This window comes from Phaethon lepturus, unplaced genomic scaffold (assembly GCF_000687285.1).
Source record: "Phaethon lepturus isolate BGI_N335 unplaced genomic scaffold, ASM68728v1 scaffold22408, whole genome shotgun sequence".
In the NCBI taxonomy this organism is placed as follows: Eukaryota; Metazoa; Chordata; class Aves; order Phaethontiformes; family Phaethontidae; genus Phaethon; species Phaethon lepturus.
In genome coordinates, this window is record NW_010555809.1 from 6,609 (window position 1) to 31,148 (window position 24,540).

Sequence of the window (24,540 nt, forward strand, 5' to 3'; positions counted from 1 at the left end):
GAAGAGAAACAATTTTGCTCCCAGGTAACAGAGTTTAGTGACTGTGTATTCTGCAGCAGAAGCCCTGAAGATCAGGAGTTTTCTGCTGCCTCCTGCTTCCTGTTCTTCAGGAAGAATTATGTGACATGGAAATTGTCAGTTTAAAATTTGTACTTTTGAATATGGTGTTCTCGCCTATTGTACTTAATTCTCCAACAGACTACTAAAATTAAAAGAACAAGCAAGACTGTTTCTACTCACTGTTTTTGTATTTGATGGGATCTACAGATGACCACTAATCTGCAAGCGGTCTATAGATTTTGGTGGGGCCCAAAGCACTTAAATGTTTTGTAACTTTGCTTCTAACTGGCTTCCTGATTCTTGCATGGGCAATCTTTGGTGCCTGCTTGTTTGGAAGTCTGGTATTTGATAAAAATTATGCTTTTAGAAATGGTGGAATAAAATAATTACCTAGCAGTGTACAGTATGTATTTAACCTCACTTTTAGAGGGTTGAAAAAGGCACCATTACCAATTTTTAATGTTGACTCTCCTAAAGAGTTACTGTTGGTATAATAGCATGCTAGAGGTAGTTCAGAGGCAGGATAGTGGTTATTGAATCTGTGGTGGAAGTCCTGGGAGTTCAGGTAGTCACTCTGGAAGTTAAGGACAAGATTACACTTTTAAAATGTAGTTTCTTGTATGACTTCAAAATTTATTTTGGAATTGTTTTCAGAGTCAACAGACTCTAATACACACTTGAAATAGTACCCTATTAAAGTCTGTGCCATGTAAAACACTTAGTCAAATGTTTAACTTAGATATAGAGCTATTGAACATGTGCCTCAGGCTTTTTGAAATGGAAATTATGCATACATCTTTCAGATATAATGTGTGCAGTATGTTATAGAGCACAGGGTTTCCTTGAACAAGGTCACACTGACACTATATGCTCTTAGAGCAACAGTCACCAAAAGTTAGTAAACATTAGTTGCTGAGATACAAAGGTTGTGATTGATCTACTCATAACATGATAATGCATACAGAACTTAATCAGTGCTTTTTATGTATGTTTAAATGCTCTCAGCTTTCACAGTTTTATAATTTTTTTACCATTGTCAGAAGTAAAAAAATCTTTCAAGAATACAGTGTGGTTACAGTCACTCAGAATGAGTAGACTACTGTTTCTTAATGATTGAGGATGGGGTGGTTTAATTATGATTTTCCTGGGGATTTTATATAGGTAAAATTTTGTTTAAAAGGAAGGAGGATCACGCTCCAGTGATGATTTCCCCCCCGCCCACCCCCGGATTGACATGGAAAAAGTCGTAATTAAATTATATTTAAGAGGGTTTTTTGTGCAAATTTTTTTGTTCAGTTTGACTGTTTCAGTTTCTGCAAAACAAGCCCATGTTATATAGTGCCTTGCTATTGCGTTTATCCTTTTAATTCAATTCTGATGTGAGACACAACAATTGTTCTGTGTGATGGTGATGAAGGATGAAAGCTAGATACTGGATTTGCTGCAATGATGGCAATGAGGAACGTTCCATTCCTGTTTTAAAAGACAACATGGAGTGGATAAATGCTGGCAGTGCCCTACAGTGGATTGGGTATGGTTTGGAGAGAAATTAATTATGAATATTGCTATGATTAATACATGCCAGAGACCCATTAGCTTCAAGTAATGGTTTTCAGAGGGACTCTGGACAAGCTCAGTGTGAACATGCTGCATGGTGCTTTTTTTTGCCTTTTTTTTTTTTCCTTTACTTCCCTCCATAAAAAAGCATCTCCATCAATATTTAGCCACAAGATAAATCCTGGATTATACATGAAACTGGGTAGTGGCCTTTGGTTGAGTCTGTAAATAAATTGGAACCAGATGGTCTTTCTTTAGGCTAAAGTTCATTTGAAAGAAATTATGTTTCCAAGAAACTTGTGTGGGAAAATGATCAGTGCTGTTCCAAGAACCTGTGAATAAGTTTGCAGTAAGAAACTTCTGTGTTCTATTGTTGGTTCATTTGTTGATTCATCTGATTTTTGGAAAAATGCTTAATCTGTAAAACAGTTTTCCTCTAAAAACAGTGATATTTTGGATACGTATTGAAGCTTACATCTAAGTTGCTCTTAGACATTCATTTACAATTTGTAGTTTCTAATCCAGTGAGTTTATAAGTAACAGGAACTAATAAAATTAATCGCATCAGAGTTCATGCAAAATAATTGGAAGTTTCTTTGGATTTACTGGAATGAAATAATTTTGACTTCATTCTTGCCAAAATGCTTCTAAAGGGGGATGAACAGTTTGAAATGACTTCTCAGAATTCATGTTTCTGCTAATCTCTTCCCATCAGTGGCACCTAACTAAAGACCTTTGGAGACAGGGTGTGGAGATGGTATTGTAAGACTTTTAATCCCATAGAGGAGTTGTCATATTGTATGAAACACCATCACCTTTAGCCTCTGTTTCCTCATATTCCCAATCTTTTTTGGTAGCACAATTGAAAGGATTAATTTAGGAGGAGTCCTGAAGGGGAAAGAGCAGCTCTTGCCTGGAGAAGGGCTGGATCCTTGTTCTTTTTTTATTACTGTTCCCAGTTTTTGCCTGTGTTGTGTTGAAAACCACTTCCTTACCTTAGATCAGCAAATGCTGCATTTGGTCTGCAGAGGGTTTGGGAAATGAGATGCTTGTGCTGGTTGCTGCTGGGTGTTAGATCCAATTGCTGCAGACTGCTGCAGGATTCAGGGAAGTTTTGTTTCCCTCAGGCAGGTACACTGGGATTAAAAGATGGCTTTTTACTCAGTTTTCCTTTGTTCCCTGGCCTCAAATTTCCCATGTCTCCTTGCCCTAAACTCCTGCAGAGACTCAGGGACTTCAAGGTAAACATGCATTGCAGGACCCCTACTACTGTTACTGGCACACACTCCCTTTTCATTAGGAGCAAAGCCTGAACAGTGTAAGAGTAATGTTGCCATGCTACATAATGAAATTAGGGATGCATCTGGCCATGAAAAAAAACAAAACAAAACAGAATTGGACTGTGTGAAACTGGTTGTCACTTGCTTATCTACAAGCTCTGAAACTTTAGCGTGAACTTCATTATTCAAAATAATCTATTTCATAAAACATACAGTAGACATGAGTTTAATTTATGCTCTTCATATTTTATCTTTGTTCAGTCATTGCTTCCATTTTGTTATTTTCATACCAGTTAGTTCTTTTTTTGCCTGCAGGCATGAGTAGTATGTATTTTTCCAGTTAAATAAGTCACTTAAAGGATTATAAAGTTCCCCCTTGTCTTCAGTAAGTTACAGATTTAGACATGTCATTTTCCTTGAGAATTAACCCATTAGCAGTTGTTGCTTTATATCTTACTGTAATAAATAAAAACTGACTTTATTTCACTGGCAGACTGGTAGTACAGTGTTGTGCTTAGCCATAGACTTCACTCTGAGGGTAAAAATGTTCATGTTTTCTGTCAGTATTTTGAACACTTGTTTAGATGTTAGTTGAGCTCAAACATTCAGCTTCATGTTGAAGTAGTTCTCTTCCTGAAAACGCCAGTGATCTTCAATTGGGACTTCTGCCTGATGCAGTACTTTAAGCCTGTAGCGCCTCTCTAGGCAGTCCATAACAAGTGGATATGTTGCAGGCTCAAACTTGTTGGCAAACAAATGAGGTGACTCAATAATCCACTGCAAATCCCCTAGTCCATAGACACAAATGTCTCTGATGTAGTGACCTGCAAAGATAAATTGAAGGTATCTGAAAGCAGTGGAAAGCTGAAGAGACTAATTTAAAAAAAAAAAAAAAGATTTCTAACATTCTTACTAACAAAAATTACGTTTTGACTTCACATAGAGAATCACTGAAATATATCTAGAGGATAATGCTAGATTTTAAATAGAAAGGTGAGGCTTTGGTTTTGTACCAGGTGCTTCATTGACATCTTGCTCTGCTTAATACTGTGTCTTGTAGTTGAGCATGCTGAAGTTCTGATCTCCTAGTGTTTGGATACCTGTTTAATCATGCAGTATTTCACTGTGCTGAGTTTAAACAGTTGCATATTTAAAATTTTTTTGCATGCTTTCCATGTGGTCAGCACTATTCTTTTTTTATTGTTCAAATTGAAGAGATTTAACAAGAGATTTGTAAGTACCTGACAAACATGCTCGTCTGCAGTAAAGCCCCTACTCTTCACTAAAAACTGATCAGTCCAGTTAATGCATTGGTTAATGTAATAGAAGGTCATAACCAATTATGTAGAAACTTGCAAAACTTGGTCACTGAAAATATATATGCAACTCTGCTATTAACCTGTTAAATTATGGAAGCACTGTAATTGGAGGCTGAAAGAACGGTTGTCAGTATATGGATACTGTGACAGTCTTCGCAAGAATGTCAGAAGCTATTTGGGTTGGATACAGTGGAGTAATTTAGAAGGACGGCTTGCTGTTTTATTTGATGCTTCCAAAATAAAATATATACATGACCACTGAGGCACATTTAATAGCTACTTTAAAGCATTATATGTAATTTGCAATGAATGCTAATCAGTGAATCAAATTTGAGTTCATGATCAACATTCACATTACCTTTGCAGCCTTTGTGTACGGTTCCTGCTTGATCTTTCCATTTAATGGCTCTTATGTTCCCTTCCCAGTCTGCATTGGGCGTAGCCCCTGGAGCATCTTTAAAAACATAAGGGTCTGATAAGATTTCTTTCTACTTACTACAGGAAATATTTTCACTGCTGAAGACTTTTAAAATGTAGCCACCTTAAATATTTATTTACAGATATTTGCATCATAACAACAGTTGTTCTCAGTTTTACTGCTTTTTTAATTCCTTGAAAGCATGAGCTTTTACATGGAAAAAATTACTCTCTTTTTAATCAACATTTTTGTAGCCTTGTAGCTAGTGGTCTGCACCATAAGTAGTACTTTCCTGGAATCAAGCTTTGTTTCTCAGGTGTCGGGAGACGTGACTGTTTGAAAGGGCAGCATCAAGGCTGAAGAAATGACCGTATTTATGCAATTCAACTCAAGTGGTGGTGTTAAGCTCTGCATTGGAGCTTACTAGCTCTCTGTGTCATAGACCATACAATGCTGGTGGTCCAAGGGTTATTCATAGCAGAAATAACAGACATCTTACCATTTAAACGATTCAGTGTGACCCAGTAGTGTTCATCCGGACTGTATGTGTCTCTTGACCATTCAAGCAAATCTTTTGCACGTGCATCAGTCAATGTAAACTCTACAAATTCCTTAGTGAGTATGTAATAGGCGCTACCAAAATATATTGTCAAATTATATGGAGGTTTAGCTTTTATATTCTTTGTTGGATACACGTATGACATTCCAGAATGTACGTATTCTCTGTAACTAACCTCTGTCCTGTGTTTCATATGAAGTGGTTGGACTACACCAGGAGTCATATTTTTACCATTCCATTTTCTTTTGATATATTGTATAATGTCTTTGTTTGTTTTAATGGGATAATCTTGACCACATAGATTAATAACATAATTCCACTGAGTTTTGGAATGAACTAGATCTCTCATGCAATTAATGTCAGCTTGTAATCTTGAAAATCCTGCATAGACAACATTTTCTCTTTTTGAGGAAATAAAAATATTTTCAAAGCAATTAACGATGTTTTGTACAGCAGCTTTATAATCTTTTGGTGACTTTTCATCAACATGTATGCAGTAAATATTCTGAGGCATATAAATAGCTCTTAGAAGCTTTACAAACATTTCCAACTCCTTGTGAATTGTGATAATATATGCCAACGAGAAATTTCCTTCTTCATCTGACAGTGGTCTTGTGATAAAATGCAGAGTCTTTAAAACCATGGAGCAGTTGCACGAAGTCTGAATGCAGCTGAGTGTTTTAGGTTGGTAGGTATTCTGACAAAAGTTTCCAATTTTGAACGCAGCAGTTTTCCCTGCAAAAAGAGCTGAACAAAGTTCATCTGGGTAAAAACCACACTCTGCTGTATTTGCATTAAATTTTTGTTCATTTGGCTCTTCAGAAAGCATATCCTTTAGGTAGATAAAAGTGTAGATGAACATACAGACAGCAATGCACACTAAAAATCCTGATTTTGTTGCATCAAGTGGGTTCATCTTTTATCTTCCAGATACTGTCGTCTTGTCATGGTTTAATTAAGTGTTCAGATTATCTGAAAGGAAAAGGGAGATAGAGAGGGAAAGAACCTTTTTGACTTTTTTTAAATAGATGACATGTTAGTGATGCATGTATAAATGTTGAGGTTACCATCTTTCCAGTTACTAGGAGGGACTGTGTATGTACCTCATGCTGCAGTGTACTCAGCCACTGGAAGTGATACTTGCAGAGCCATGAAGTGCTCTTTCTAGGACAAACAAAATCAGCCAAAGAACTCAAAATGGCTTTTTACACTTTATTACTTGAGCGGGGGGCGGGCCTAGCCCATGAGATAGTTCTGGCTTCTGCTTTGAGGCACTGTATGTGCCAGTAGGTGAATCCAGTGCTGTAGGTTGGTTAAGATCTAGCTTTAGAATAGAGAAGTGTGAGCGCTGCGTGCTAAGGGATGCTGTTGCTGAGATTTCCTCAAGGCCTGAAAAACATTAAGTTCTGCCAGAGGACCAGAATTCAGTAAATTAAATCAGCAGAAAATTCATTAAATAAACAAAAGGAAGAGACTAAAACATAATCCACAAAATATACCCAATTTTATCCTTATATAGTGAGCAAATGTTTCTAACTTTGACAGATTTACTTTTTTTTCTCTGACATCTTTGTTTTAGTGCTTTGGAAAACAGAATATGCAGACAACACTCGTTTCTTATTCTTGGCATATGTGCATATCCTGAGATAAGTACACTACTGCCAGTATTAGCATTCAGAGATGACTGTGTAATTTACATCAGTATTGGCATAGGAGTTTTTCCATTGTGATTTTTTTTTTTTTTTTAATGTATACCTTGTTGAAAAGTCAGAAGGATGCGAGTGCAGGAGTCCTGAATCCCACAGCAATTACATGAAGTCTTTATCCTTGAAGTATTTCATATAGAACTTCCTAGAGAAAATTCCAGGGCTGGGGGAAGGGCTCATCAACTGCCATTAAGCTTAATAGTTAAGAAAAAAATATTTCAAAGAGAATTAATTTTCTCTTCAATGAATTTGTTTTTAACAAAACTTGTATTTCACCTGTAAGTATTTCATACTTTGCAGCTGTCAACATTACAACATATTTGGTTTTACACAGGAGCAGAGAACAAACATATTTTTATAAAGGTGGGTTTTTTTATAGGAGTGCTGTTGTGGTTAGAAGGCTCTAGGTTTTCATTAGAAAGAAGTAGAAAATACTTTTTTTAATGAAAACTCAGTAAACATCTGTCTTAGAAGCTTGAAAATAAAGAGGACATTGTAGTTAGAGTAGAAATGAGGCATAGAATTTAAAAAGCATTAAGAATACAGAATTTGAACCAAAGGAACAGATACTCTATATTGCCACAATTTTAAAATCTTATTAGGCTGTTGGGGAAGAATGTATTTATCTTATTTTCCTTACTGGTATGCACTGGATTTCATGCTGGAAGAATGCCTGTTTTCCACTTGGCATTCCAGAAAGCGGAGTTGTGTATTAGATGGAGGGTTCATCCATTTTGCTTGTATGTTCTGTCAGCAGTGCTCTTCTGTCTGCAGTGACTGCACAGGCCAAAGAGAAACAATAGGAAGTCAGGTCCCAGGAGAATATTTTTTTTCTTCACGGCTCCTAAGGGATACGTTTACTGTATAAACAAGTTTGATGTGAGTCTTTCATCCATTTGAATGAAGAACTTCAGCAAACCATATCCATGTCAACCTTTCAATATTGTGCAGAAAGGAGGAGAAAAGGAACGCCAATGAAAGATGAAAGCCAGGATTTTCACAGTAAAAATAAATATGTCAGTGCTGTAGCCTGCTACCAGCTGACTCCCAGAGCTGAGAATAGATTTGCGTAAGAGCCATTATGTACCCAGTAGCAGAAGTTGGGGAGATGGAGTGTCTGTTAGGGAAGCACTGATTTTTGTGGACCTGGAGTCAGAAAAACTGTTTTATTCTAAGTGAATAATTACAGGAGGAGCATTGAGATTGCTCTAAATTAGTGAATGTGATGAGATCTCTATGATATGTCACAGGGAAGGTTCATTCTGGACATAAGAATTACACTGAAGGCTCTGGGCAGCTATAGAAATACTTGGGACTTTATACCTGCTTAGAATATAGAACATCTGTACAGAATGAGCACACTCATCAGATCTTTTCCTTAAATACATCTTTGTGGACAGGTTGCAAAGGATAGTTCCCTAGGGAACCAAGCTATAACCTGTTTGTTTCATACACTTAAATTTTTATTACCTTTCAAATAATAGCTTCCAGGGATGTTTCAGGTTAAGTGTTTAGTATGGATTTTTCCTATTGAACTGCGTGGCATCTCAAAGCTATATTTTATATGGCAGCATAAAAGTACACAAACACCCCATTATCAGGTAAGAAGAAACAATTCCTTCTCCAGTGTTAACATGTTTCTGGGGAGTGACTAAATGATGAAGCCTTGCCTACGAGAACAGAATTTGACATCTTTCAGCCGCACGGTGTATTATAGAATGAAAGCATTGGCTTTTTGCTAGTGTTTTACCAGATTTAGATCTAGAATTACAGCTGTTAGTCCCATCATATAAGAAATTTGCCACTTAGAAGAATCCTCTAGCCCCTATACTATTGTCTGCTGTCAAGGACTATGCAACCATACTTCCTCCTGCGCTTGAAGAGCAAGATATCGTACAATTGAGAAGATCCACTGTTCAGGCATAACCCAGTCTATGCCTATCTTGCCTTTTAATTTTATTAAGAATGCCATTATAGGTATTTATTGTTATCAGAACATCTTTCTGACAACCTTTTCTGTGTTATGGATAGGTTTTCTAAGTCTGCAGGATGACGTCTTAATTTTAAAAAGTGCCATGCGTAGTGACATTCTTCAAAAAACAACCTGTTTGTAGGGATTTTCAAGCACCTTTGTGTCAGCTCTAATCGATATTACTTAAAAGAAAACTGTTGTTGTAGGCCTAAGCTGCTCCATCTCAATTAAAAAGGTGAGCTCTAGAGAAAAGTGGAATTATGTTTATGCCTGAAAAATAAGCCTGTGAGAGATGATCTCAGTTCATCAAGACCACATTAGCTATATACTTGGCTGTGCATTTCACAGTAACAAATCATTGTACGATTTACTGTTTCTTCCCACCATGGGATTTTGGACCACATCTTTGCACCTCTAAATATTCTGGTTTGTCTGTACTTTTTGTGTTTGCTTAATATTAATGTTAAGATAAAGTTTAGTTCCAATGTCTCCATAATTCAGTGAAGCAAATGAGTTGGGAATACTTCGTCTTCTAAAAAAATGGTTAAAAGGCATTAACTCCTTATTTCCAAATCTCTTTCTGTCTGTTTTTGTCTTAAAGGTGTTTATGCAGGCATTACTGTAGACATTTTATAAGCAAGTGAATACTCAGTCTTCTGAGAAACCTAATGCTAAAATCAGCGCCTTTAACTGCTTTTTACTTTGCTTTGCTTTTCCCTTAAGCCTGGGTAAGTATGCCGAGTCTGCTTCTGTGTTGTGACATGCATCAAGTAAAAGAAAAAAAATTCTTCATCAAACCCAATTAATGCTGCCTTAGAAATTTTAAATCATTCTTACTTTAAAATATTGCATTGGTATTTACTGATAAATATTAAACAGATTTTTGGGGGTTTACCTGTTCCTCTTTGCTTCTCTGTTTTCCTGTGTTGTGCTGTTTTTTCTTGCATAGTATATTTAACCTCATAACAACTTAAAACAAATCTTATGAAATCTATTTAAACCATTAAATTATAGGGCTGTAAAAAAAAATTACGTTGCTTGCAACAGAGCATAACAAGTATTCATAAGTGTTGTTATTTTTATGATGCAAACAATTAGTAGTAGTGACCTCCAAACTACTGTACATCTATGACAAAGTGAAAAAAAAAATTACAGATTTGAGGTTTTTTAAAGTGAAATGGTCTTTCTGAAGTAAAAATATCTGTCACTTTACAAAAATTAAAACATGTTGTGTTTAATAAAGGAAAAGCAAAAACCTGAAGTCCTACAATCTCATTTATTCAGTCTTACCTTGTATGAAATTAGCCAGGAGACGGCAGCATAATAAAAATAGAGAGTCCCATTGTCCTTCAGCAGAATTCAGACAGCATTCTTCACTCTGTCGCTTGTGGGGAGATCTCGCGTAAGTGAAAGGGGTTAAACATTAACATGAATGTTTTCATTTAGGACTTCATCTGGCTTCCCGCAATGCTTAGCATATTTATTCTGCAGTAATGCTGTTTAGCTTCAGAAATGTCCTCTGTTTCACAATAATGAGCAAAAACTTGAGCTTCTCCAAATTTCGGTTGCCACTCTTTCTGAGACAGCCTTTAAAGGACTGAAATCAGACTTTCAAACATGTAGAGTACATTGCTGATGATTATAAATAGTATTGCTTTACCTCAGAGGCTTTAACCTCTGCACTGCTAACGGAGCATGCTGCATGATGAGAACTGGAAAGGAAACGAACCCTCTCCTCCTCCTCCTCCTCCTCCTCCCCTGGTTCTTAACTGTTTGCCTGCTGAAACTTTCCAATTTGTGGCAAATAAGTATAGCAAAGAATTGCCTCTGGTCATTGCTAGTAGCTGGAAGCTTAACAGATAATAAATATCTCCTTCAGAAACTGAATGTTTACTGTGATACTACTTTTATAAAGTTCTTGAGGTTTTTAACAGATTAAATTAACTGGAATTAGGAAACTTTGGGGTTCTAGAAGCGAGTGAGAAGGCTGGCTTATTTTGGACACGTTCAGGTAAAAATAGCATGTTGGTCAGAAATAGAGAAAACCTGAAAGTAAATTAAGGCACAGCTGCAGGTATGGCAGATACAAAATTATCATATACTTTAAGTGAAGCTCTGTAAATAGAGGCTTCTGCTTGAACAGTATTTTTGTAGTAGGTGCTACCATTTCTGAGTGAAAGTTCACATTCTGTGAATTAGTATGTGGGAGAATTTCCATGCTTCCCAAGTTGTTATTTACTCTTTGACCCATTGTATGTCTGAGTAGGTAGCAAATCAAAAATTGTGTTCCATCAAATCTTACGCTACTAAACTTATAATGAATAAACCTCTAGAAGAGTATCTTTCTTAAAACATGTTTTTAGTTAACTGTTACAGAGACAATAATCTTTAATACATAAGCCTGTGTGCCTGGTAAATGAACAGTGGTATGGTCCTTGGTTGAATAGGATGTCTGTTCAATCCTCTTTCTAAATACTACCCTGTTTAAAGAGGAACAGTCAGGTTGTGGTCATACTGTTCCATAATCTGGTGGGAATTGTTTTGTCTTCATGTATTTCGTAGTAACGGTCATGTTTAGCAGGACTGCAGGAGTTAACTTACTGCTTATGATTTGAGAAAGAGGTTTCAAGTTTCTCATCAGATGTTAAACTGTAACATTGATGTAAACATTTAGATATGAAAACATATTTGCCTGTAGTTTATTTGTATTATATTAAGACTGGAGTAGTCATGGATGAAACTACATCTTAAATGTTGTACCCAAAAAAAAAAAAACCAAAAAACCACTCTGTCAAAAGTAGTTTAAAGCGGGAAATAAGGTACAACCATTTTCTTACATAGCTGAAACTTAAGAAACTGTAAAATTTAGAATTTAAGAAATCATCTTAAACTAAGATTTCATTATTACTAAAAAAACCTCTTGTATTTTATTCTCTAAGCAAGATAAAAAAACTATCCTACCATATTAAAATTACTTGACATTTAAAGGGCCTTCATTATTTGAAAAAGTACTTTTGCTATTGCTTTTACTAAGATAAGTTTAAAAGATTATATTTATGCCTAAGCTAATATGTATTTTACAGCTCATAATACCTTTATTTTTCCAACTTTAAGTCTTTGTGTTGTGTTTTGTTTTTTTCTGAAGTTGAGTTTTGTGTGTGTGTGTGTATGTATGTATGTATATACACATGGGTTATGTTGGGTATGTAAGTTTATGAGTGTCACACTTTGAAGACTCTTCAGTCATACCTGAACATCCTTGAAATAATTCGTTGATGCAAGCATGTTAAGCCATTTAGATGTAAACAGTTTTGAAAACGCTTTTAGACCAAAATCATGCTGCTTGGCCAGCATCTCCTTCAGCTAACATCCCACTCTTCTATAATTACAGACTGAATCTTGCATTCAGATCTGCCAGCTGCTCTTCTAATGCTTTTGTCCATTTCAGAGTAGTTTCCGAGTTCAATCTCATTTAGGAATGTCTTCTATTCAAGGTGCTGCAAAAATATCAAGGAACTACAGCAAGTACCTTCATATGTATTTAAAGTCCCAATATAAACAATGCACAGTAACGGAGACCCTGTGATATAATAAAACAAACATCTGCCCCAGAAGACCTTAATCTGAAGGAACCATCTTTCTGAATTTGCAAAAGTGAAATTTCTTTCTTCTTTTTATCTCAAAATGTTGACATAAAAATCTTTCCTTTTTGGCATGAAGGTATAGTGAGCTTTTTAAAAAATCAGAATTAAAGCTTTGCATCCAACAGTACTGACAGATAAAAAATGTTTGATGTCCATGTATGATGCAACAACAGATCATACCTACTGGAATTAGTGAAACCTGGGAAGGTAGAGTTGGTCCTATGCCTATAACTTGCTGTACTTAAAGTACGTTTGGAAAAATATGGTCTCTAATGTAATCTGGCTGTTGTCATGGCAAAAAAAAAGCTGCTTCCGTGAATGGAAAGAGAACACTGTCTTCATAACCCTGTTTCTTGTAAATACTTTTCATTTTAGAACAGTTCCACCTGTGTTTCCCAGATGGGAACTTGAATTCACTTGCTTTTTCAAAATGTAACACTTATTGACGTTAGAGTCCTTTGACATAAACTTCTACTTGGAGGAAGTGTCCACTTATTTTTGTATGCTTTTAACAGAATAGGTTTTTAAAAAATTATTGCTGAAATTACTTTTTAAATCACTAGCCTGTAGGAGGATGCTGGTCTTTCATGCTATATTCGGAACACACCCCACTAGAAATGAATGTGTAGGGCTCCTTTAGAACCAAGACAGCTGCCAGTTGTTCCTGCCTCAGTATGAAGACAGATTGTCTTGATTTTCTAGACTTCTCACTTGCAAGTGTCTGAGATCATAGCAAGCTGGTATTTCTAACACTAGCTCATTGAGTAGCAGTGGAAGAATTTGGGCTACTCACCCGTTTCTTGTGTGCGACTTCTTATTCTGACTGACTTAATATGCATTTCTAAAACCCTTGCTTCTCCTTCATAATATCTCTGGCTGCTTTTTAAACTGTGTTCATCACTTGAGCAGACTGTAGTCAAGGTCAAAGTACTGTCCATAAGTCCTTTCATTTGTTTAATTCCTACTGGAAATTCATGAGTAACTTTCTAAACCTTTGTTTAGAGTAGAAGAGTAATGACAAAGGTATGATTATAAACTAATCTTCCAGATTAACAGAAAGCTTCTGGATTTAACAAAATAACAAAACACACACACACAAAAAAAAAAAAAAAGGAAATTGAGATCTTAGAAAATAAAACATCATAGTCAATGTGCTGGCTTCACCAGATGATTGAAAATGTGCACAGTGAAACATCTGTGTCTTCAACCAGAAAACAAATGTGGAATTATATGAAGCACATTACATGCATTATCCAGATTAATTTATAAATGTACTTTGAAACTTGGTAGTGTTTAATAAATTGGATGAAGGAGAATGAGAAGGCAAGGCCAGGTTAATGAATAATGCTGCTTTTATGACCCCTTTTTATCCCCATAGTCAAACAAACCAACCAAAACAAAAACAAAGCAGGTGTTCCTGTCTAGCTGTTGGAGATAAAAATTCCCTGGTGCTGTCTGCTCTACAGGTAGAGGAGTAACACCTTTGATGTTGTTCCTAGTCAGTGTAAAGGAGCTGCTGCTATCAGTTGTTGTTTCTTGTATTACAAGTTGAAAGACACATTCTAGAACAGAGTGGCATAATGCTTAGATCTTAATTGAATGCATTTGTAACTAAAAAAAATTAGAAGGTACCTTAGTGTTTTGGTTTTTAGCTATGGGATTCAGAAAACTGAGTAGATTCTAGTTAGGACTACTTTGTTTAATCTAGTCACTGTACATTTTATGCTAGCAAAACAAGGAACCCATGAACAGAAAATATGCAATGGGACCTTTTATTTAAAGAAAAAAAAAAAAAGATTAGTCAAGAATGTTGTTTATAGGGGACTGATAATGAAATAAATATGCAATTTCCATAGCCCTATCGCATGGAATAGGGCTTTGAAGAAGAACAAAATATTTTCATATTTCTGAAATTCTTTTAGAATTTGCTGTGCAGATTGATATGCGAGCTGCTCTTAAACGTGGTTATCAACAGTTCACAGTTCACTAGAAAGATGAGTATTCTCCTTTTGGTGAAGAGGGATGCTGTTGATCAGTATTATTTTGCTCAGTGGTAAAAACAACTGAGATTTTCCCTTTGACATTTTAGGTGAGAAGATGTATTAAAAGAGAAAGAACTATTGGAAAAGGCATAGCGGGAAGCGGAAGTATTAGATAGCTCCTTGGAGAGCTTAAACACAGCATTAATTCTAACTAAAGGTTCAACAGTATAAAGATCTTGGAAAAAAAAATACTAGTTTTATCTTTTTTTTTTTTCCCTTGGAAGTGTGGTGTTCCCTTTCAAGAGGAAGATGTGATTGTGCTTAATGGTAATAAAGAAGATGTGGAAGTATTGAAGAAAAGAATGGAGGATAGAAGACTTAAAAGTAAATTAGAAAAGGTAATCTTTTTATACGTTGTTTAAAACAAAATTTAAAGAGTTCTTGTCTGTAACACAATCTGCTCTTAGATTGCATAGCTTTTTCTGCTAATCTTTATGCAGACGGGAGGATTTACTCAGTAAGCTGTGTTATACTTCAGTGCTAGTTTTAAAAGCAATGAGATTGTATGCATATTTTGCTAATAGCATATTAAAGTTGTACGTCCTGAAACTTTCTTCTGGCTATCAGGCAGTGTGTAGTGCTCTGAAAATCACAGAATTCAGTGCTATGGGTGAAATGGAGAGTGTGCCAGATACACTTTAGGTTTTCTTGAAACAAAGAACTTGTGTTAGTTAATTCTAGTGATGAGCAAAATCTTCCCAGTATTTCATATGTACTTCCTGATGGCAGGTTATTATTTTTTTGATCTCTGAGTATCTTCTTCTGGCCACTGTTGGGAACCCAATATTGGGATATATAGATTCCTGGTCTGATTCTATAAGACTACAGTTTGGAAATTTTGTCATGTTTTGTGGTTCTTACAGTCCTGAGTGACTACTGGTGATGCCAATTCCCACCATACTGTTGAGGTCTTTGCTTTTTTTTTTTTTTTTTTTTTCAATCTGACCAGCAAAAATGCAATAGAAATAAAGTCATTGCAGCTCCACTCTATGCTGTACTGTATACTCTCACTCTGTAAAGTAGTAGTTGTTCTCTCGTACTATACTGTCAAATGACAGTTCTGCACATGGGACTTTTTTCAGCATTGCTATTTTTTTCTGAACTGGCATTACTATTCTGGAGGGTGAGGGTGCAGATAGATTTATTTGAATCTCAAGAGCATAAATTGTTATTGTCTGAACCTTTCAGCAACTGAGACTTTAGATGGAGGTTGATCATCTCACTCCTAAAAATCACCCGCTTGATTTTTGTGTGCCTGTAGGATTAGATGGCATAGAAAGGTTTTCCTGGATTCTTTAGAAACAAATACTTGTTTACTTACCAGCAAGCGTATGATTCCTTCTCATCATAGGGTCTTTATTCACCTCTACCAATATAGCATCATTAATTGGGTCTCGGCAGTACAACAAAAGGATGGTTACCCATAGAAATCTTGCTGTGCTGTTTCCTCTCTGTTTGTAGCCCCTGCGCTTAGTGTAGAGTGTGGAGAAGAACCAGAGTTTTTCTGGTGTAAGAACAGCACTGTAAATCTTACAATGTCTCTTCAGATGGTGGGTTGTTTTATTTTTTTTTTTTCAGTACTTTGTAGTTAAACGTTTGAAAGAATTTAAAGATAATTTGAAAATAGAATATTGTAGATCCCAGTAGATGAGTAATCAGCTCCAAAAGTAGTGGTCATTTGCACTTTATTTTCAGTAGGAAGGTGGCCCTAACCAAGCATCTATAGCTTTGGTTCAAATAATCTGGAATAGTCAGAAAGCTGGTACTGTCCCCAACTTCTGCACAATTAAGAAGTAACAAAGTGTGCTGAGCAATTCTGTCTCTTACAGTGTCAATACAGTGACTTGTGGTGGCAGACAAAAAGAAATCATGCTTTAGTCGTTGGGCAGTATATGTCTTAGGGGAATATTAGTGGAGACTTACATTACAGGCAGGTATGGTATTTGCAGTCTCTCGGTGGGCCTCTTGCATTTCATCCTCAAGTACTGATGGATTTTTTTTCAATACTGCCTTGTCTTGCTGCACCAGCTGATCTTTTTGCAGCTAGAACCAGTCTTCTCTGCTGTCACTGGCACCATTCTCTCTAATCTGATGTCTGTGAGCTCCACTCCCAGCTTTAGAGGACAGTTTCTAGTTTGGGGTCTGTTGGCGCTGCTGTTCAGACCTCTTCTCAGTTCTTTATTTCAGCTAGGGGAGCAGTCTAAGTGAACCTATTGTATTTGGATCAGGAAGCACAAACTCCTTTTCTTTATACCCATGAGACAAAACATAAGGAAGATGCAGCTAGTGCTAGTATAAAAAATTATTCAAGCTCAACTATGTCATATGTGCCCATGATGAAATAGATATGATATATATTGATTATGCATAATATATATGCATACATGTATTTACAAACATCTCACAATTCAGGTGCCAGATACTGAGAGGTAACTTTTTTTTGTAAATCCACCCATAATAACAAAGGTCGAAGCACCCTGAAAAGAGGTTTTTCATGTACGCTGAAGGACACCCGGAGAGCCGAGTTTGCTTTTAGAATAGTGACCCTCTGCCACCATCTTCTGGCTAAGATTTGCAACAATATGTGGTATAGCATTTTTTTTCCTCAAGCATTAATCATGTGCTTGACAGCATGGGTTCTCCTAATTTTTATAACACATTTAAATATATTTATTTTCTTTGAGTTTGTGTAGTTTTCTTGAAATGCGTACACCATTCTGAATGTATACACAGTCATCTTTTGTGATAATAATGCCAATGACTGTTTTAATACATCTTTCTTTTTCAGCTTGGCATTTATATAATCAAAGCCAGTAATTGGATTCTTCTTGCTGTTGTTTGCTTTTTTGTGTTTTTTAATCTGGACAACTGTATATTAACAAGGAAAATCTGGTCTACAGATGCTTTTAAAAAATTTAGATTAACTATTTGCATCTTTTCTTCCCAAGCAATCCTGCCACAAAGGGCCCAGTTATTGGAAGTTAAGCCACGGGTGGGGTTTTTATTAACTAACTGTGTCCTGTTTAATGTCATGCAATTTACTGTCCTGCCATGTGGGTTCAGCATATCAGATCACCTTAATGATGATAACACACACACCCCCTGTGAAGTATACAAACCAAAATATCATATTCAGACAGTTTAGTTTTGGCCTGCATGATTTTCTTTAAGGTGCCTTCAAGGTTGCCAAGGTCATTACTTTTCCATATAGAAATAATACCAAAAGTGTGGAGCAATATTGTGAAAGGAAAAGTTCCACTGTGCAAGACATAAAAATGTACTAAATGGAATTGTGTGTCTATAAAATACAAGTTGGGAATTGTATATCCTTTCAGTACATTACCAGATTTCTGCTTGTGTTGTTTCAGAAATCAAAGAAATGCAAGTCAGCAGAATCAGCTTCTCAACAAGATACCGCTGAAGGTAATGTCACAGCTACAAATGATGTGGAGCCTTCTGAGTCATGAAGCAGATTTGTGATTTCATTTTTTTTCTTTCATAGATTCTCCAGGTCCATCAAAGACTAAGAATGGAAAGGATTGTGTCAATTCCGGTTCTGGGGAAAAGAGACAGATTATCTTCACGAAAAGTTCAGGTTGGTATTTGTTTTTTAATCTAAATGTGAAAAACGTGAACAGATAGTTCCACTTAGAAAAATATTGTAGGAGAGATCCATCTCTGGCTATTTTGTACCATAGTTTTCAGAAGCTACCCTCTCACTTCTTTAATCTCTAGTAATAAAAGGTCAACTCCTGTCTTCAAGGGACCCATAATGTTGTGGCTCACTTTTTCAAAGAACCCCGTCTTTCAAAAGGCTGCCTTAAAGGGCTGCTTTTCCAAGCTGGAGTTGGAAGCTGCCTCATGAACGTTCACAAAGCTCCTTGTTCAACAGAAACTGCAGTTTTTCTTAAAGCAGAGCTTTGTTTCACAATCTGCAAAATATACAAAACTGACTCTGCAGAAAGTGTGCAAGGGCTTCTGTTTATCCATTTTTCCTTATTCTGCCGAGTTTGCCTTTCTCCCATCTGCTATCCATCATCCTATACTTTGAGTAAATAGTCCATAGAGTAGCATCTGAATTCTTGGTATATTTTCACAAAATACCTAAACCAACAGGATCTCTGGTCACACTTGTGACTGGCAAGTGCTGTAGTGATACAGATAACTAATGAAAATAATAAACACTTCTCAACACGTTTTTTTTTTCCCCACTGTGAAACAAGCCAGATTTTCTTGCTTATATCATTCCAATATTGCTGTGCATTAGTTTGGTGGGAACCAACTTGAACAAATGAGATTAGCGATTCTTATTCACACAGTGATAGAGTCAAGGGTTTGGTATATCTGTTTTATTAGCTAGGAGGTAATGTGAGGAGAATTAGTAGTTCCTTTCCTTGGTACAAGTGGTCAAAAAATCTATTATGGCAGTTTATTTCATTGAAGTTTATTAAAATGTCCCAAGCTGATGACTTGACTTTTAAGTCCTCCATTTTAGCTGCCAAATTTGCTGTGTGTCACTGCAAGCAGTGGAATATAACTTCAGGATGTAGTGATGTACCTACAGTAGTTGTGCAGCAATGACTAAACCTGGCAGTCCTTTAGTCCAAAGGATGGTGCCCTCTCTTTATGTAATATATATTATGTCATTTAATGTCTCCAGTTCATACTGATGTTTTCATACAGAACTATAAGAATGGGTAGATTTTTAAAGTCAGTCTGAGGCTTCTGTGTGAAGTATTGAATTGTGTACATTACAGCCACAGAAAAAGTCAGTATAATTTGTTTGAAAAATCTGAGAATAGTTAAATGATGAACTGTAGATAAACTATATGAGAAGCTGGGAGAATGTCCATCAGAAATGTCTTACCTGCCCCCTACTGTCTGTTTTTATAAAGGATAGACTTTTAAAAATATTTCATTCCAGATTATTGTAATTGCTCTTGGATGTTTAGGAACCTAGTAATTCTAATAAAGTTTGATGTATTGTTGTTTTCCAAGACTGTAAAAGAAAACATATGCCTCTTGAAATATCAGATCATTGGTTTATGTTTCTGGCAGCGGTTATATTGATGAGCAAGAGATTAAGAGGAGAGAAGGAAAATAAAGGAAAGTCCATGGACTGAGGAATGCCAGTAGCATAGGAATTAATTTGTGAACATGGCACCCTAAGGTTTCTGGACTTGCAGCATATATAGTCATTCTTTCAAATCCAGTGTTTGGTAATTCTTTCCAGACAATTATTGGTGGCATAAAAAACAGCATTCTCCAAATGTAAAAAAGGTCTGATCTATGATGATTTAGGATTGCACATACAATTCCTATGACTACATGCAGAATTCAGTTAAATGCTTTTTCAGACAGGCTCCCTGCTAGCTATTTACATACCATTGTGCCTAAGTTATGCTAAATATGTAGAGTTTCTGCAGACTTCTATGTATTAATTTCTTTGCACAAGAGACTTGGCACATACTTTTTAAAATACTGTCCTTCAACTTTGGAGAAGATTAAACAGTTGTTAGGAAAGAGAGGATTTTTTTTTTTTGTAGCAGTACATATAATATACAGAAAGAGATGGTATCAGATTCAGAGGGATGGGCATTTTCGTATCCCAAATATAAAGTGATGCAGACCATTGTTAATGGCCATAAATGACTTTGCAAAGAATAAAGGGAGGAGATAGATTCCCTGGGGACAGTATGTCACAAGTTTAGCTTTTGTCATTTGATAGCTAATTTCTAAACAATACTTCAGGGTGGTGGAATACTGTCATGTTTCTTAAGACTCGAGTTCAATGCCATTTTTCACTTAGAGGAATAAATGTTGTCAATACTGGAATTACAGTACAGGGGGTTTACATAAATAGGAAAGAATTCCACTCTCTCCAAGATTTCTAAATGCATTTCGAGCATAAATTCTACAAGCCAGGAACATGATTGCTGTTGAGTACAATTATGGGATATATTTGCAATAGCCCTGAAAAAATGTATATACTTCATCTCAGTACACATTATTTTTTAAATACTTTTTTCCATCTTTATTTAAATACATTTAAGCTGTTATGCATGCTTCATTCTATTCCTTTTTCTCTATCAGATAATGGAACTTCATCTGTACCAGGAAAAGTCAATAAGGCTTCTTCTGCTACTACAAAGAGATCCATTGCTGACAGCGAGGAGAAATCTGAGGCATACAAATCTATTTTTACATCACACAGCTCAGCAAAACGTTCAAAGGAAGAGTGTTCCAATTGGGTTACTCACACAGCATACTATTTCTGAAACAGTGATGAGCCTGGTTGTAACATTTATTACTGCTTTCCTTCCCTAAGGCTTTTTCTGCACAATCTGATACCGAACTTTTGTTGTAATCTGGTGTTACCTGGAATTACTCTGTTTGTAAGTTGTTTATAAACTTGTGAAGAGCTACTGAACTTGTGTTAGTTGCAACTTCTGTTAAATAAGAAATAGTTCACCAAAATCCATGTTGTATCAGCAAACACCACTTTAAAATGATGGATTATTTGCACAAAAATTTTTCTTTCTGTCTCCCGATTGGATGCTGCCATTCTTAGGCACACTAGCTAGTGTCCTCAGTAGTAGGAGTGAGGGTAAAACGATCTGCCAGCTGTCCTCCTCTATTGATATTTGCTGCAACTGTAATTATAGTTTTCAACATACTAGTACAGAAATTCAAGCTTTTGGAAACTTTCTGACAGTAAAAAGAGCAATAATGTTTTTCTTTTGTACTAGCTAACTGGGCCCTCACTAGAGCTAATATATATTTGTTAAGAGTTCTGTAGGTATTTTAAGTAACTTACCTTTTGATTGAATATGTGAAAGCATAATGATGAAAATGTTTGTACAACATTCTTCTTTTACATATTGTTGTAGCCTGTTTTTAATAACAGAATATTAACTTGTAAACCATTATCTATAAAGATGAGCCTGTAATAGTAACGCTGGATTTTTTTCAGAAAAAGTTTTGAGGGTTTTCTTTGTGGGTATGTGTTTTAAAGTTACAAGCATCAGGTCTGAGCTTTCTTTTGTCAGATGATCAGAATACAGTGGAACAGAAGTATGAGTTTCCTTACTTTTCTGCTGAAACAGTAAGGTTCTGTGTACGTCCCTGAGGAGCAATTTGCTGATTTGAATTCGGCAGCCTACATGAAAATATGAGCATTGGCACAGGATGCGAGAAAAATGGGTGGGGGCCGAATAGGACCAGGCATATCTTAACTGGCTTTTTAGGAGAAACGATTGGGCACCAGTGTCATGGAGTCAAACCCACTGGTGCCTGATGGAGGGAACCCTGCAAGGCTGGAGTTAGCTTCTGTGAACATTTCTCTTTCACTTTGCAGGCGACTGAAGTGTGCTGCTTTCACAACATCTGTAATGCACATTGGTTTATTTTCTGACATAAAATTTTTAACAGCAAACAACTACTTGACTGTTAATTGCTTGTTACAGAAGATGCTAAGCATAGTGTGTCACTCAGTTTTGCTTTTATATTTATGCTTTTTATCCCTTTGACGTTGACTTAAATAAAACTTGCTCGTGTCATAGGACCGTAACACTTCATGTTCCGTTGAACAGATACACAAGTGCTTATTTTGTCAGTGTTAGAACAGAATAACTTTTTATGGCTTTCCATTGACCCTTTTATTCTTAGCTTTTATCCAAGCACATGAATCCTTTTAAATTTAAATGTTAATGTTCTGTATCAATGATTTAGTGGCTGAATATTTGAATCCAACACTATCTACATGAAATAACCAGGGGGGAGGATGGAAGCTTTTCACCTTCCTCTCCTCTTTTAAAATTAAAATAGGCTTTTATAATCTTGGCACAAACTAACCAGAATAGAAATGCAGAAAGTAGGAGGCTTTTAAAACCACTGCATGATGTTACATTGTTACCTTTGTGTGTGAAAATGATTAATTATCCTCATAATTTATTTTTTAAAGTGTCCCCATTTATAATTGGCAATAGTTAATTGGAGATTCAAATGCTGTGTTTATATTTGCGTAGGTAGTCTCCAAAGCGTGTTGAATGAAACTGCTAGGATTTTTATTATTATTTTGATAGGTATAATTAAAAATTGGCTTGTTGTAGAATTTATATGGTGGTAAGCATTTTTGTTTTCCAAAGATGTGAATGCATATATACATCGCATCAAACAGTTTGAGGTTTACTTGAGCTTTCAGGAAGCGCTCAGCCACATTTTTATGCATGTCTAGTAATCAACTTTGTTCTCCCTGTTCTGAATTCTTTTCCCCTTCATTATTATTCTTTATTATTTGTTAGTTACAGATAATTAAATTGCTGCACTGAAAGATATACTATATTAGTCCCTTTATTTGCAGTCTAGTTCTGTTGACAATATGTGTTAAAGTCCTATTAGTATTTTATAGCAGTGCATTTTTCTTTAAATCAGTTATAAATCCTATGGGGAATTAAATTCATGCTTTTGATTTATCTATTAGTTTGCTAAAGAATACAAGAAAGCATAATACGTAGTTTTGCTTTCCTTTTCTTGATAATATGTTACGCAAAGTCCAGCCTGCTGACTTGCTAACAAGCTTTCCTGCTCGTTGGGGCATTAACAGTGACTTCTTTTTGTCCGTCTGATCTGCTCATCTATTAAAGTAAGATCGTGACTACACCATGATTTGGGTCATGTACAGATTCTTCATATACACTTGGGTTTATTATCTGGAATTGAGAGTCTGTGCTGTGCCACTTTGTTAGGATTTTCTTCGGTCGTTTACCATCCTGACTTTTGGATGGAGTTCTTAGAATGCTTATGGTTTATAGAAGTGTTGTCAGTGACTGATGAGGTCTTTTCCTTCCCTTTACAAAAAGCAGCTGTGAAGGAATGTGATATATTGTTGGCATGTGATGCAATTCATCGCCACAATTGACTTTTGTTAATGTAAAATAGAGGAGCAAAAAAATGACACTTCTGTTGTTGGCAGGCTGGGTTAGGCAGTTGAGACTGGAACGTTGACTTGGCAAGTTTTAATAGATTCGAGTGAATAGTTTGCTGGAGGATGTTTGCTTTGTTGTGGCTTGCTTTTTGTGGGGGAGGGCAATTTAATTTTCTTTTAATGTAGGTGAATTTGAATGTTGGTGAAAGTTGAAGACTGCAAAAGTCTTAGAATCTGAAACCTATATTTTTTGAGATGCCACATAAGTCTTCCACAGCATTACATCCATGTGTCTCTGTTCTGGGGAGTTCACAGAACAGTTAGTTCTGTTTTCATGATGTTCAAGCCTTGGCCACTCTTCTGAAGAGCTTAAAAAGGATCCAGTTAGTGTCAGCTGTATAATAGGGGTTTTTTGTGTGTGTGTGATGTGGAACCTGCCCACTGAGAACTGGACTGAAGTTCAACAACTTTCTTCACATAGCCCGATAATCAAATGTTGTTCGTGAAACCTGGCCCAGATACGCACTAGTGAAAAGGGACTGTAAAGCTATATATCCTGCTTTACAGTCCTGTGAACTGTCTGTCTTTCTGCACATTTGCAGAGCATTTAGTCCTTTTGACATTGGTACCTCTAAAACTGAAAACCTGGGGATGTTCAGACATCCAGATTCAGTGGAGATCAGCCTGGTATCTGTGTTCAATACTGCAGCTTAACTCGCTAGTCATACCAAAGCGGATGTGATATTTCACGCTGTTTCGCAGGATATCCAAAAACTACCTTTTCCCCGACGATTCCTAACAGCACCTGGCTGCCTGTAGCTTCAGACGCGTGGAGCAGCTATGATGTGCTACTGCAGCTGATAAACCAACCTGTGCTCCCCTGTGCCACGTGCAGATCTGCGCAGAGGACTGGAGGTGCTGGCACTGTGGCTTTTTGTCTTCATGGAGGACAGTGAACTTCGCACGCCTGGAACCTTGCACACCTAATGTCCTGGAGCTGACAACGGTGGGTTTGGCTGGGGGGGGTTTGCTTTCCACCCATACTTTTTACCACACC

General features: G+C 36.4%; 2 protein-coding genes across 2 annotated transcripts in view; one reads left to right on the forward strand and one right to left on the reverse strand.

Moving 5' to 3' along the window:
• The window catches only part of RTFDC1 (replication termination factor 2 domain containing 1), a gene marked incomplete at its 5' end in the record, with an annotated part of 26,561 nt that extends 5,530 nt beyond the window's left edge, over positions 1–21,031 (forward strand). The window contains 4 exons of the mRNA XM_010292289.1: positions 14,782–14,895; positions 17,926–17,980; positions 18,060–18,152; positions 20,651–21,031. Of these exons, the coding sequence (XP_010290591.1) occupies positions 14,782–14,895; positions 17,926–17,980; positions 18,060–18,152; positions 20,651–20,835 (447 nt within the window). The remainder of the gene's footprint in view (positions 1–14,781; positions 14,896–17,925; positions 17,981–18,059; positions 18,153–20,650) is intronic.
• GCNT7 (glucosaminyl (N-acetyl) transferase family member 7) lies at positions 3,495–7,796 on the reverse strand. Its single transcript, XM_010292288.1, has 4 exons — positions 7,540–7,796; positions 5,134–6,165; positions 4,575–4,670; positions 3,495–3,721 (listed from the first exon to the last, which is right to left on the reverse strand). Exons 2-4 carry the CDS (start codon positions 6,107–6,109, stop codon positions 3,495–3,497), a joined length of 1,299 nt encoding a protein of 432 aa, XP_010290590.1. The 5' UTR covers positions 6,110–6,165; positions 7,540–7,796.
• Positions 21,032–24,540: the final 3,509 nt, after the last annotated feature.